At 58.7% G+C, this 11,847-nt stretch overlaps 1 protein-coding gene across 1 annotated transcript; it reads left to right on the top strand.

The window, feature by feature from the left end:
• The first annotated feature begins 3,224 nt into the window (after nt 1-3,224).
• On the top strand, nt 3,225-10,782 carry FGF5 (fibroblast growth factor 5). The gene is made up of 3 exons (XM_054204316.1): nt 3,225-3,543; nt 5,968-6,071; nt 10,243-10,782. The coding sequence occupies exons 1-3, from the start codon at nt 3,225-3,227 to the stop codon at nt 10,585-10,587; spliced, it is 768 nt and encodes a 255-aa protein (XP_054060291.1). The 3' UTR covers nt 10,588-10,782.
• Nucleotides 10,783-11,847: the final 1,065 nt, after the last annotated feature.

Genomic DNA, 11,847 nt, shown 5'->3' with positions numbered 1-11,847 from the left:
GGGACACGGTGTCACTCCTCAGTCCCCCGGGAGGCTGGATCCAGCACGCTAGTACTGTGCTAATACGGCGAAATAACCCTCCCCGTGGGCGCAAGAGCAAGTGGTGAGGAAAGCCCTCCCCACGAGGCCGGCTGGCAGGGTGCTGCTGCGGCCCGTCCTGGGGCCGTCATTCCCATACACGTCCATCCCACGGGATCCGGGCTCGTTCCTGTAAACACAGGGCTGGCGGCGGCTCGGGCACGGCCAGGGCTGCAGCTTCACACGCAGCCTCGCTGGCGTGTTTTATGTCTTGTCACAGTTTGCCTCGCATATTTTTAAGGGGCAATTAAAACAGTCGGGAGGGGGGGAGCATTCCTGCCACGGCCCCGCGTTAGGCGGCAGAAGCAGCGGAGGCTCAGAAGGGCCCTTCTCTTCTAACAGGAAATTTTGCAATTGAAACCCAAGTTATCCTCTCCGTTTGCTGAAAGTTTCCTCTGTAACCAAGCCTTGAATAATTTAGGTAACATCACATCAGCATTAGGCTTCAGAAGCTGCTGGTTGTATGTAAGGGCTGCTACTGCCAAAGGCAATTATACAGGATCATTCCAGGAAACAGACTATTATATCTCCTTATTTATTTAGATTGAAGCCTCGTCTTTTTTTTTCTTTTTTTTTTTTTTTTTAACTGAGTTACACTACATAGGCACTTGGGCTATTTGAAGTTCAAGTTAATGCTGTGTGTTAACAAATAGATTCAAATGAAAACAGCCCAAGACGGTGTAGTTCGTGCCCAAAGGCCAGTTTGGGAGTTTTCTGTCTCAGGGTTTCACGGTGAAGGTGACGATGTGCAATGTGCCACAAGGACAACATCTTGCCCGATGTATGTGGCCAGCGCGGCTGTCGGGGTTATAGCCCCGAGGGGGGCACGGGAGTCCCCAGAGGAGGGTGACGGCATCCTGCAGACGGGCAGGAGCCCCCGTCTCAGGCAGGACCCCACCTCTCAGGCAGGGTATCCGTGTCCTATCCCACAGCAGGGAAAAGCGGAAAGTGCAGCGGATGAGACCCGAAAGGCCTTGTCTGTCTCAGGGTGCCCCCCGAAACGGTTGGGAACATGCATCACAGTGGGCTTGCCACCGGCAGCAGGTCTAGAAAACCAGCTTGGGCAAGCCCACCTGGCAGGTACCACCTTCTTGGTAGCCTTCCCAGTGGCCTCACCCCACAGGGATTTGGGTTTTTGGGTTAATTGGGGGAGGAGGGTGGGGAATTGCTCCAGAAGCGTGTGTGTAAGCAGAGGATGCCCAGCAGCCAGGGCGGCACCAGACAAGCTGGTGGGAACTATGGAGATGGATACTAGGGTCAAAATCCGGGAGGCTGGGCTTGCGGGTGAAGCTCTGGGCATGGCAGCTTTGGGTGGGCATCTCCCCGGGGGACTTGCCTGTGCCTCCTTCCCGCTCCTGGGCTGCCGCTGTGCCCGGCCACCCCCATGATGAAGACTTTAATTGTCTTTACTTTCACCTTAACTTACAGTGGCAGAAATGGTTTATGGTCTCCTCGACCTGGATGGAGAACAGAGATTTCCCAGGGGCTGGTCCTTTGGCAGCTGCAGCCTTTAAAGCAAGATGCCAAAGGAGAAATCCTCCTCAGGTGAGGTGGCTGTGCCTCTGCATGTGCCTCGGCCCCGCTGATATATCAGGTCCTGGACGAACATCATGCGAGAGTTTCATAACCCCTTCAGGTCGTTGTCTTGCTCGCAGAGCTGGATTTAGAGTCAGGGTGTGCATGTAATGAAATAACAAGATGAGGTGGGTAAGTGGAAGTCACAGATTTCACCAGGCCAACCGCTACAGCTGGAAGAAGTAAACAAGATTTTGAGTGCCCTGACCCTCCTTCAGGTATGTGGCTCTATATATAGGGCTGTCTATTTATACACATTTATATATAAATGTGTGTGCATATATCTGTGTGTGTGTATATATATATGTGCTGATAAATAGTTTGAAATCGCAGTAATGTTGTGGTGAGATCATTTCTTTTCACACCAGACGCTGCCAGGTGTCGGTCAGGCTGGATATGGCCCCTTGAGCGCGTGTCCCTCCCTGCGCCCCCGACCTTCAGCTTCCTCCGAAGACGGAGGTCACCCTCCGGCGTGCCACCCGCTCTGCCTCCTTCCTGCCGAACCTGATCCCTGGGCGCACAGCCCGGCCCGGTGACGGCTCCGGAGTGTTTTCTGGGTGGGCTTTAGGGGAAAACCCCAGATTTGCGAGAGCAGTAAGGGTGCGTAGGTACAAAGCTTGGGCTGCGTGCTGGGCAGGGCGAGTTTGGCCGATGTTGGCTTTTGTAGAGGTGAGGTTTTCCTGCTGGCGTCGGGAGATGTGCGGGGAGCTCTGAGCAGCCCCGGGAACCGAAAAAAGCAGAATATGCCTGGTGCTGTGCCGGGGTGATGGATGGGCTGTCGCCGCAGGGTCTCCTCCTGCGCTGCGGTGCTGCGTGGCGGTTGTCTTTGTAATTGGGAAGAAATACGGTCGCCGGTGCTGGCAGGGCACCGGACGCGTGTCAGGGTTACCGTGCTGGCAGCGGGGGACCGGGGGGGCTACCGTCACCCCTGCCTGGGAACCACAGGGTACATCGTGCACGTAGAAGGGATGCGCATTGTGCACGCCTCGGGATGCTGTCGGGGGATTTGTGGTGGTGGCAGTGCTGGAAGCCCCCCCACCCCGACCCCCCGAGGGCTGTCCTCTGGGGCCGAGCCCCCGTGCGGGACAGAAGGCGTCTGTCCCCCTCAGGGCGCTGCCTGCGGCCCCGAATCCGCTCCCGCGCCCCTCGCCCGCGGCCGGGCCGTGCAGCTGCCGGCTGTCATCCCCCCGCGCCCCCGGCCTGGGGGGCTGCAACCCAATCCCTTCCCCGTCCCTCGGGTTCCGCCGGCCCCGCCGAGCCCCCTTGCCCGCTGACAAGGTATTTCTGGGCGGTAACCCGAGGCGCAGCCCCAGCGCCTCCGTCTCGGCGGGGCGGACAAGTTAATTCCCCAGATTTATGCACCCCCCGAGCCCCAGCATCTGCTGCGGGGTGGGGGGGGCGGCGGTGCGGGGGGTGCTCGGCGCTGCCGGGGCCGGGCACAGGTGCGGGGCCGCCGCCCGCTTATAAATACCCCGGTGGCGGCGGGGAGGGGCGTCCCTGTCGTCCCCCCCCCCCCCCCCCGCCCCGTCTCCGTGGCCGGTCCCCCCCGCCGGGCTCGGCGGCGGAGCGGGATGCGGCGCGGCGCCCTCCCTCCCGCCGGCAGCATGAGCCCGTCCTTCCTCCTCCTCCTCCTCCTCCTCGCCCTGCCCGCCCGCGCCAGGCGGGAGCAGGTGCCCGGCGGGGGGCAGCCGGGCCGCAACGCCCCCGCGCCTTCCTCCTCTTCCTCCTCATCCTCCTCCCCGCCGGCGGCGGCGGCGGGGCCGAGCCGGTTCCCGCGGAGCCGCCCGGGGCGGCGGCGGGGCCGGCTGTACTGCCGGGTGGGCATCGGCTTCCACCTCCAGCTGCACCCCGACGGACGGGTGGACGGCGCCCACGACGCCAGCCCGCTCAGTGAGTGCCGGGGGGGCTCGGGGGGGGGGGGCGTCTGGCCGTGCCCCAGCGCGGGGGGGCTTCAGGGCAAATCCCCCCCCGGGGCTGCGGCATCCCCGTCCTTAGGGGCGTCTCTGGCGTGATGGAGCCCCTCGCTCCCCGCCGCCTTCACCTCAGGGAAGGTGAGTCTGGGGGGGCTGCCTCCCCCCCCGGGGGGGCGCCGGGGTTGCTGCGCCCCGCGGGCTCGGGTGGGACGCTGCCCGGGGAGCGTCTGCCCTGCTCGCTTCGGGACGTGCCGCCCCACGGGGTTCGCCCTCCCCGAGGGAGTGACTCTGGGGGGATCGGTGCGAAGAAGGCGCGAGGTTCGCACTCCCACGGCGGCACCTCGCTGGGGTCCCGGGGGGAGGATGCTGCCCCAGGCTCTCCCTCGCGCCCCTCGTCCGTTCTTCCCCCGTGTTAACTTTTCCATCCTTCCCTCTGCATTCTCATTCTTCCAGCACAGCGGTAGGATATGTTCAGTTTAAAAATAGGTCTGAGGCTGACGTTCCCTGGAGAGAAAGCTGTGCTAACTCATGGCTTATCCTTCGGGTCGGAGTCGCCGCGATATCCTGTTAGAGGGAATGAAATGGCAGGCGGGGATGAAAAATCACTTAAAGAGCCTGAGGGCTCGGGCCTGAGGTGACCCTGGCAGCACACATGGCTCGAGCTGTGAGCTCTGCTCACGGAAAAACAGCCACATCTGGCCTGGGCCGAATAATTCGGGCCCGGGTCTGTGCCGTGGCCCCGCGGAGAAGGGCAGCCCGCGGGCAGGGGTGCTGGGGGGCCGGACGCCCTGCCTGGGGTTTTGAGGAGCACTGCGGGTGCGTTGCCAGGATGCAAAGGGATGGATGGTAAAACGGGGCGTCCGCACAGGGGCTGTTCTGTCAGAGGTGAGTTTGGAGGGACTGCCTGCGCCGTGCCCCCCCGGACCCTGTCCCGCAGCAGCACGGCAGAGGGGCTCTCCCCAGTGAGACGTGTGTCCCTTTGATGCCACCGCTGTCTGGCAGGGACCTGGATTATGTGAAGTTCCTTCCTCTTTTATCTGAGATTTTCTCCCTGGAAAGGTGACAGTGGCACCAGCTCCATACTTCGGAGCGGAGCCAGACCCAGCCAGGGGCACGTGGTGGTGGGATTCCTGAGGAGCCATCCCCCTTGGGGAAGGTGTCACCTTTTGGCAGGGAAACCCCGGATTTGTCCCCTGGGAAACTGGGCTTGACGCAGGGCACCCCAATAATGGGGAGTATGTCTCCCAGGCAGCACGGACGGCGAGTTTTGGGGAGCGCTCTAGGGCAGGGAGCGTGCTGGAGAGGGTACGTGCCGTCTTCAGTGGGGCTGCACAGCCCCGTGTCTCCCGGGAGCCTGGGGCGTGTGGGGTGAGGAGGGGCGGACCACCAGTCCCCCATAGTGTCCCCCAAGCCCTCGGTGCTGGGACCCAGGTGCCTCCGGGAGCCGCGCTTCCTCCTTAAAATAAACATGGGAAGTGGTGATCCGATCCCCCGGCCTCGGGGATTTAACGGGCGGCTTCATGTTTGCTCTTGGCACGTTAATCCACATGTCCCTTGGCTGGGGCCGGGCGAGATGCTCTCACGGGCTCCCTCCTCTGGGGCCGGGGCCACCGAGACCCCCCCCTCGGGGCTGCAGCCGGGGGTGGTGATGCTTTTTTCCCAAGGTGGGAAGGCAATGTTGGGGACGTGGCGCTCCCCTCAGCTGGCGGGGGGTGTCGGGGGGATGCCTGACCCCTGCTGCCACCCTTCCCCTGCCCCTGGGGGACACCGCGCTCCGTGGGGAAGCAAAACGTGTCGGTGCTGTTGCTGTATGATGCTCAGAGGTTGGGGCTCAGGGCACAATCCTGCTCAGAAAATACCCGTTTAAGGAGGAAAAGGCTTATTTTCTCATGGTTGCGCTGCGTAGCGCCCCGCTCCCCGAGTCCTGCTGCGAGGAGGGGCCTAAGAAACCGTTATGGGTCCTTCTAGCCCCAAATCGTGTGTGTGACGCCTTTATTTCCAGAGTCCGGCGTGTACGGGAGGAGGACGGCAAGGCTGATCTCAGCAAGCAAGTTGTAGGCACCAGGGGCTTTTCCCACCCTCAGGAGGGATGCCCCAGGGGTGAACTTGCTCGGTCACAGCAGTCTCAGAAATTGTCCTCTAAAATGCAGTTTTTGGAAACAAAACCCCCACCCTACCACCCTGTTGCCATCCTGGAGTCGATGCAGGTCCCTCTATGGGGTGGAGGGACGGAGCAGGACCGCTGCGTGGAGCCAGGTAGCCGAGCAGCAGGGTTGTGGAGAGGAATGCAAACCTACGGGACTGATTTTTTTTTTTGTTAGTTTTTTTTTTTTTTTTAAATTTCTTTGTCACACAGATGTGAAAAGAACTGTGATTTATTTTGGGATTTCTGTCATCCTAGGTATTTTGGAAATATTTGCTGTGTCTCAGGGGATTGTAGGAATACGAGGAGTTTTCAGCAACAAATTTTTAGCGATGTCAAAAAAAGGAAAACTCCATGCAAGTGTAAGTAACCCTTCCCCCCCTGCTTATCAGTATGTATTGTTTATTAAAGGCCTTGTGACACCTTTACGCCGCAGCGATGCTCCCGGGCAGGGCCCCGCTGTGCCGAGCCCCTTCGGCCCTGCGCCGGGTGCCATCGTCGCCGCGCAGACAGATAGGGGACAGGTGGAGCCAACCCCCCGGAGCCCACACCCCTGCTGACTGCCTTTAACCAAGAAAAGTGCCTTTTCTTTTTTTCTTTTTTCTTTTTTTTTTTTTTTTTTCCCCCCTTGCAGTTGGGTATTTGCATCAAAAGGACTCGTTCTTTGAGCATTGGCGGTTTATTTTTAGCAACTTCTGCAGCAGATCACGCAGACGGCTGTAGCCAAACGTCTGCTGGGGGGGTGGCACACGCGGGGCCGGGAGCACCCCCCCCCGGTTGTGGCTGGGTTGTCCCCCGGGGGAGAGTCCCATGGCGAGAGCCTGTGGCCGTGCGTGGGGCATCGGGCAGGCGAGGTCCAGCCCCTGCAGCAGCGGTGCCGCTAGAGAGGAAAAATCACAGTAACTCTTGTTCTCCTGAAGGTTGGCGTTTCCTGCAGGTCTCATTGGGCTTCTCCCAGGCTTTTTGCATGGAATGAATGCTATAAGTTGATTCCACTTTTTTTTTTTTTTTTTCCCCCCGACTTCAAAATGCTGCTGCCTCATTTTTTCCTGGTTAGTTCTAGAGGTCCTTTAAACAACTGGAAGTGGCCACTGTGCTTACCTGAAAGTGCCCGTGTTGTAGAGCTGTGTATAAGCGCAACGCCCAAAGAAGGGCATTTTAAAGCAGCATCTTGGGCAACCTGTCACCCGAGGTGGTTCCCGGGGAGGGTGCTCAGGGCTGATAGCTGGGAAGAGGGAAAAGCCAACTGCCAGCCCTGCGGCGTGAGCCAGACCTCCTGCTCACGAGGTGGATGTCACCGGTGTGCTTGCGCTGCCCGCGCCCGCAGGCGGCCTCCCAGGGAGATTTATGAACTTGCCCCTCTCTCCCTTGACTCTTATTGGAGTGTTGCTCCTGAAACCTAATGATGCTTAACGGCTGAGCACGTGGTTGCTTATTTTGGGAAACAAAGTAGGAGTGGGAACGGCATCCAGGGGAAAGGGGGAATGGCCGCACGGAGGAAATCGGGAGGGATGGAGACGGGGCAGAAGGAGGGTGGTGGGAAGGTGGAGGGAGGGGAGGAGAGGGGAGCAGGAGCAGGGTGATCCCTGGGCCCTCTCGAGCCTCCGCTCCCTCGCAGCGTACAATGGGCCCCTTATTCGAGCTGAAGCCTTGATTTATGCCCTGGCGCAGGCAGAAATTAAATCAAACCTCATCGGTGTATGGTTAATTGTCGGCACACAAAGGGCAGTGCCGGAGAGGGACCTCAATTAGGCGGGTCAGAGCGGGGGTTGAGGACACACGATGCCCCGCTCGGATGAAAGCTGTGAATTTGTAGAAACTTGACCCAAATGTCTAAAGATTGCTGGGCTAAATAATGCCGATAATGCAAACCCGGCATCTGTTGTTCTTTCCTGCCTTGGCAGGATAAAGTTATTTCATGGCCTAATGAGTTTTGAGCAGTACAAAGCGCGTCCTGCGCCCGTCACTCAGGGCAGCGCTTTGATATGGGAGTCACGCCGGTGACTCTGTGCTGAACTGCAGATAGAAGTCATTCCTGCCAGGATTCGGGCCCCTTCGAAACCGGCGCTCGGGGCCCAGCTTTATCCCAGCTCACTGCTTTACAGCAGCCCTCCTTTTTTTTTTTTTTTTTTTTTTTTTGATGGCAACTTAATTAAATTACCAAGCGGTTCATTTTTAGAGGCACCAGCTTCAGAAAATGACAGTAATCCCGGCAATTATCAGTTGCGTGCACAGATGGCTTTTTCCTCGTTGTTAAATCCTCAGTCCCCTGTTCGTACATTTTTAGTGTGGAATGGGCGGGGGGGGGGGGGGGGGGGGTTTGGTGTCGGGCTCGGCAGGGGCCTTCACGCCCCCCCGAGGAGAGGTTTGCCTGCGGGGGTCTAGGGAAATTCTCCGTTCTCAGGAGTTGTTCCGAGTCGACCGAACTGGGACAAATCCCTGTTGAATTGGGCTTCCATGTTTGACTTCAGGATTGCCCTCAGTGATGGTGTCCGGAGCTGCTGCAGAGGGAATGCCATGGCCGGCCAGCGCCGTGGCCGTGCCACCTGCCCCGTCCTGGCAAAAGTGCTTTTTCCCGTCTGCGATGGTGCGGTTGCTGCCTGTCGGGGCGATGGCGAAGCAGCAGCCGATGGGCTCCCGGGGCGGTTTTGCTGTCCGGGGCGTTACTTCCCCCTGCGCGCTGGCCACGGGTCCCTGCCCTCTGCGCTGCTGGCGGGAGCAGCCCATGGCATCCCTCCCTGTCCGGGGCTGGGCACCCCCCACTCTCCCAAATCCCACTCTGGAGGGGATGCTGCTCTGACTCTTAGGGAGCAGCTCCCCCAAAACACTTTAAACAGGGACTTTTCCTGTGATGCTCCGGGTGGGGAGCCAGGCAGCCCTTTGCGGGGTGGCATTGAATTGCTGGGCCAGGTTGGATGGAAACACCAGTTCGGCTTTCCCATGAGCAAAGCAGCATTGAGCTCAGCTCTCTGGGGGAGGGTACGTATGAGCAGGGGCACAGGCATCTTCTCCTGGTCATGTCACCGCTGGCAAAGCCTGCTGGAACGGGTTTGGGTATCGGATCCGCGGCCGTGCCCAGCCTCGGTGCCCGGGGCAGGGCAGACAGCATCATCTCCTGTACCAAAAAAACCTCTTCTTGCCATTTGCCCAGATCCCGCTGGGAAACGCAGGGTCTGTTTCAGGGCAGTTAGCACTGAGCACCCTTTCAGGCGTGCGTCGCTGCCTCTGTCGGTCCTAAACCCCGCCGTGCAGCGGCCGATGCGGGGCTGTCTCGCCCGAGGGCCGCTGCCCGCGTTGAGGCTTCAGAGGGCAGCAAGGGGCCAGCACGGCCTCGCCTCCGGAGGGTGAATACTTGTGCACGGGCGATACGGCACCGCGGATGTGTAACAGGCAGGGAAAGCAAGCATGAGTCACTGAGGTGACGTTTCTTTCAAGCGGAGAGCAAAAGGAGACTGAATTCTAAGTGCGACGAGGGAAAGCACGCATGGCAGGCTGGGGACTCTGCCACTTGTACCGTAGGACTCAGCTTCTCTGGTGAAATTAGGAGTTTAAAATGGATCCCAGCCAGTTGGCCTTGCGCGGGGTTGTAAGGCACCGCTTGGGGGTTTAGTCTCGTTCTCCATCGCTGGGGGTTTCGAGGCTGGAGAGCTCAGCGCCCCTTTCACCTCAATAGTTTCGAGGCGTTGCTTGGCAGGGCACCAGGTACCATGTCCATGGCCAGATTAAAGCCTGGCAAAGGGTTTCGGAGGGGTCCCAGGGGCATGGGTACATAGCCTGGGCATTACGGCTCTAATTTTGTATTTCTGCATGCTTTTTCTTTTTTTCCCCTTCTCCCACTTGACAAGAAGGCGCTGTTACGGGCAGCATTCAGCCTGTCCTCTCGGGCAATGGGAAGCTTTTCCCCTTGGCTGTCTGGGAGGCAGTGTGGCCACCTTGTTTGTAAGAGGCGATGCTCTTGGGCTGCAAGTAATTTCAGGTTATCAAGGGACAAAATGCCCCAAGTTCATTTGAGACGCAGAAGAAGGGGAAAAAAAAAAAAATCCAATACAATCAAAGCCATGTTCAGTGAAGCAATGAAAATCTGCATGCAAATTGCCTTTGTGGATTATTAAGTGATGATTCAGTGCCCAGGCGAGGGGTGTGAGGGTGGGAAGGGAGACGGAGCGGGGGCTCAGCCCCAGGGTCCTTGGCAGGGATGCAGAGCCGCGTCTCCCTCCGGTCAGTGGGCAGGGCGGGAGGGAAGGGTTCTGCTGGGGCGAGAGGGGAGGATGCTGATGGGGCAGACCCAGCCTCTCTTGTCCAAGAAAGTCCAAAATTGGGTGGAAAGCGGCTGTTGAAAGTATCCGTGTTGGGGTTTTTCCAAATCGCTGGGTGCCTGGTGGCCTCAGAGTAGGTTCCCCAGGGACCCCGTGTTGCTACTCGCCCCTTCGCACCTGGTTTGGGGGAGACATTAAAATCCAGTGAGCGTGGCGGGGCAGGGGAGAGGCAGACCCAGCCCTTTGCTAACGTTGCCCCCCGTCTGTGTCCCTGCAGGCCCGGTTCACGGCAGACTGCCATTTTCGGGAGCGTTTCCAGGAGAACAGCTACAACACCTACGCCTCGGCCGTGCACCGCAGCCCGCGCTCGGGACGGCAGTGGTACGTGGCGCTCAACAAGCGGGGCAAAGCCAAGAGGGGCTGCAGCCCCCGCGCCCGCCCCCAGCATGTCTCCACGCACTTTCTGCCCCGCTTTCGGCAGCCCCAGCCCCCCGAGCTCGCCTTCACCGTCACTCTCCCCGAAAAGAAGCCCCCACCGCCGCCAAAACCAAAGGTCGCCCCATCCCCGCCTCGGAAAAACCCTGGCCCCGTCAAGTACCGGCTGAAGTTTCGCTTCGGGTAGCACACAACGGTGGGAGGGCCGGTGCCGGGGCAGCTTTTGGGGTGACACCACGGGGGACATACATCCCCCCTCCCCAGATGGACATGGGGAGGCTCTGTGTGGCCGTGATGGACTCAGGGTCTTCTCTTCACCCCACAAAGTGGACGGCATTCTCGGAGGTGGACGATGTAACTTGGGATTTCCAAAGACTGTTCCTGTGGAGTGGAAAACACTGGATGGACCTGGGGTTAATTTTCTGTTGGCGAAAGAAGCAGAAAGGTATCTCTACGGAGAACATGTTTTCTTAGCTTATCTTCACTAGTGACTCTTCTGACAATCATTTTCATACTAGAGATATGTTCAGAGCCAACCTATTAAGTGCTTTTTTTTTCCTTTTTGTTTCTTTTTTTTTTTTTAATCTCCTTTTTGCTGCACTTTTTTTCCTCTGACCATACCTCAGACACCGCATATCCAGGTCTGCCCCTTCCCCTTCTCTCACAAACCGGCTCCTCCCTTCCACAAGACCACCAAGCCCAACAGATTCATTCACCTTATCTGTGGTGCCAGGGGGTCTTAAAACTCTTTGTTGGCAATAATAGATATATTTTATTATTTCTTCTTTTTTAAGCGTTGCAGGCTTGGGGGGGGCGGCCGTTTGCAGCCCCGCTCCTGGTGCTCTCTCCCGTTCTTCCCGGGACAGCTGGAGGAGCGAGTCTCCTCCTGTCCATCAATGTTACGGCTTCATGTCTGTGTTTAAAATACCTCTGCCCCGGCCCCTCCACAGCCCCGCTCCCTGGGGATGGGGATGCGCTCGGCCCCCGGGTGCCCACCGTCTTCTTCCGACAGTTTGCGCTGCCGATTTATTTTATCGTTCACAACGCGCTTACAGAGACGGGGGAAAGGGTTTTACTTCATAGCGAGCGTGGCGATGCGGCAATAAACACTCTTACAGCTACTCGTACCTTTGGAAGTGTTTTTTCCTCCCCCTGGGCTGCCCTAATGGCCCTGACGGTCGGGGTGTTTCTCCCTTGTGGTGTTATCTGTGGAGTAATTGCGCGTATGGAGTTTTTAATCAGCACTTAACTGTGTTATGTACATGCAGAAAACGGTAGCATTGAACCTCACCAGTTAAGCCTTAATATGAGCCCAGGTGGGCTCGTGTTAGCAAACCCCGCCCCCCCCAGCCCCGAGCCCTGCCAGTGCCCAGCAGCAATAGCCAGGGCAGGCGGCACTGCCCAGCCTTTCTGCAGATCTGAGAGTGTTACGTGTGGTTATTTCGGT

This window comes from Rissa tridactyla, chromosome 5 (genome assembly GCF_028500815.1).
Source record: "Rissa tridactyla isolate bRisTri1 chromosome 5, bRisTri1.patW.cur.20221130, whole genome shotgun sequence".
Lineage (NCBI taxonomy): Eukaryota > Metazoa > Chordata > Aves > Charadriiformes > Laridae > Rissa > Rissa tridactyla.
The sequence above is the reverse complement of the archived record's forward strand: the minus strand, read 5'-3'. Positions and strand labels throughout refer to the sequence as shown.

Coding starts and splice junctions, on each gene's coding strand:
- FGF5 (XM_054204316.1), top strand. CDS start 3,225: ATGCGGCGCGGCGCCCTCCCTCCCGCCGGCAGCATGAGCCCGTCCTTC. Junction 3,544..5,967: donor CCACGACGCCAGCCCGCTCA/GTGAGTGCCGGG, acceptor CTGTCATCCTAG/GTATTTTGGAAATATTTGCT. Junction 6,072..10,242: donor AAGGAAAACTCCATGCAAGT/GTAAGTAACCCT, acceptor GTGTCCCTGCAG/GCCCGGTTCACGGCAGACTG.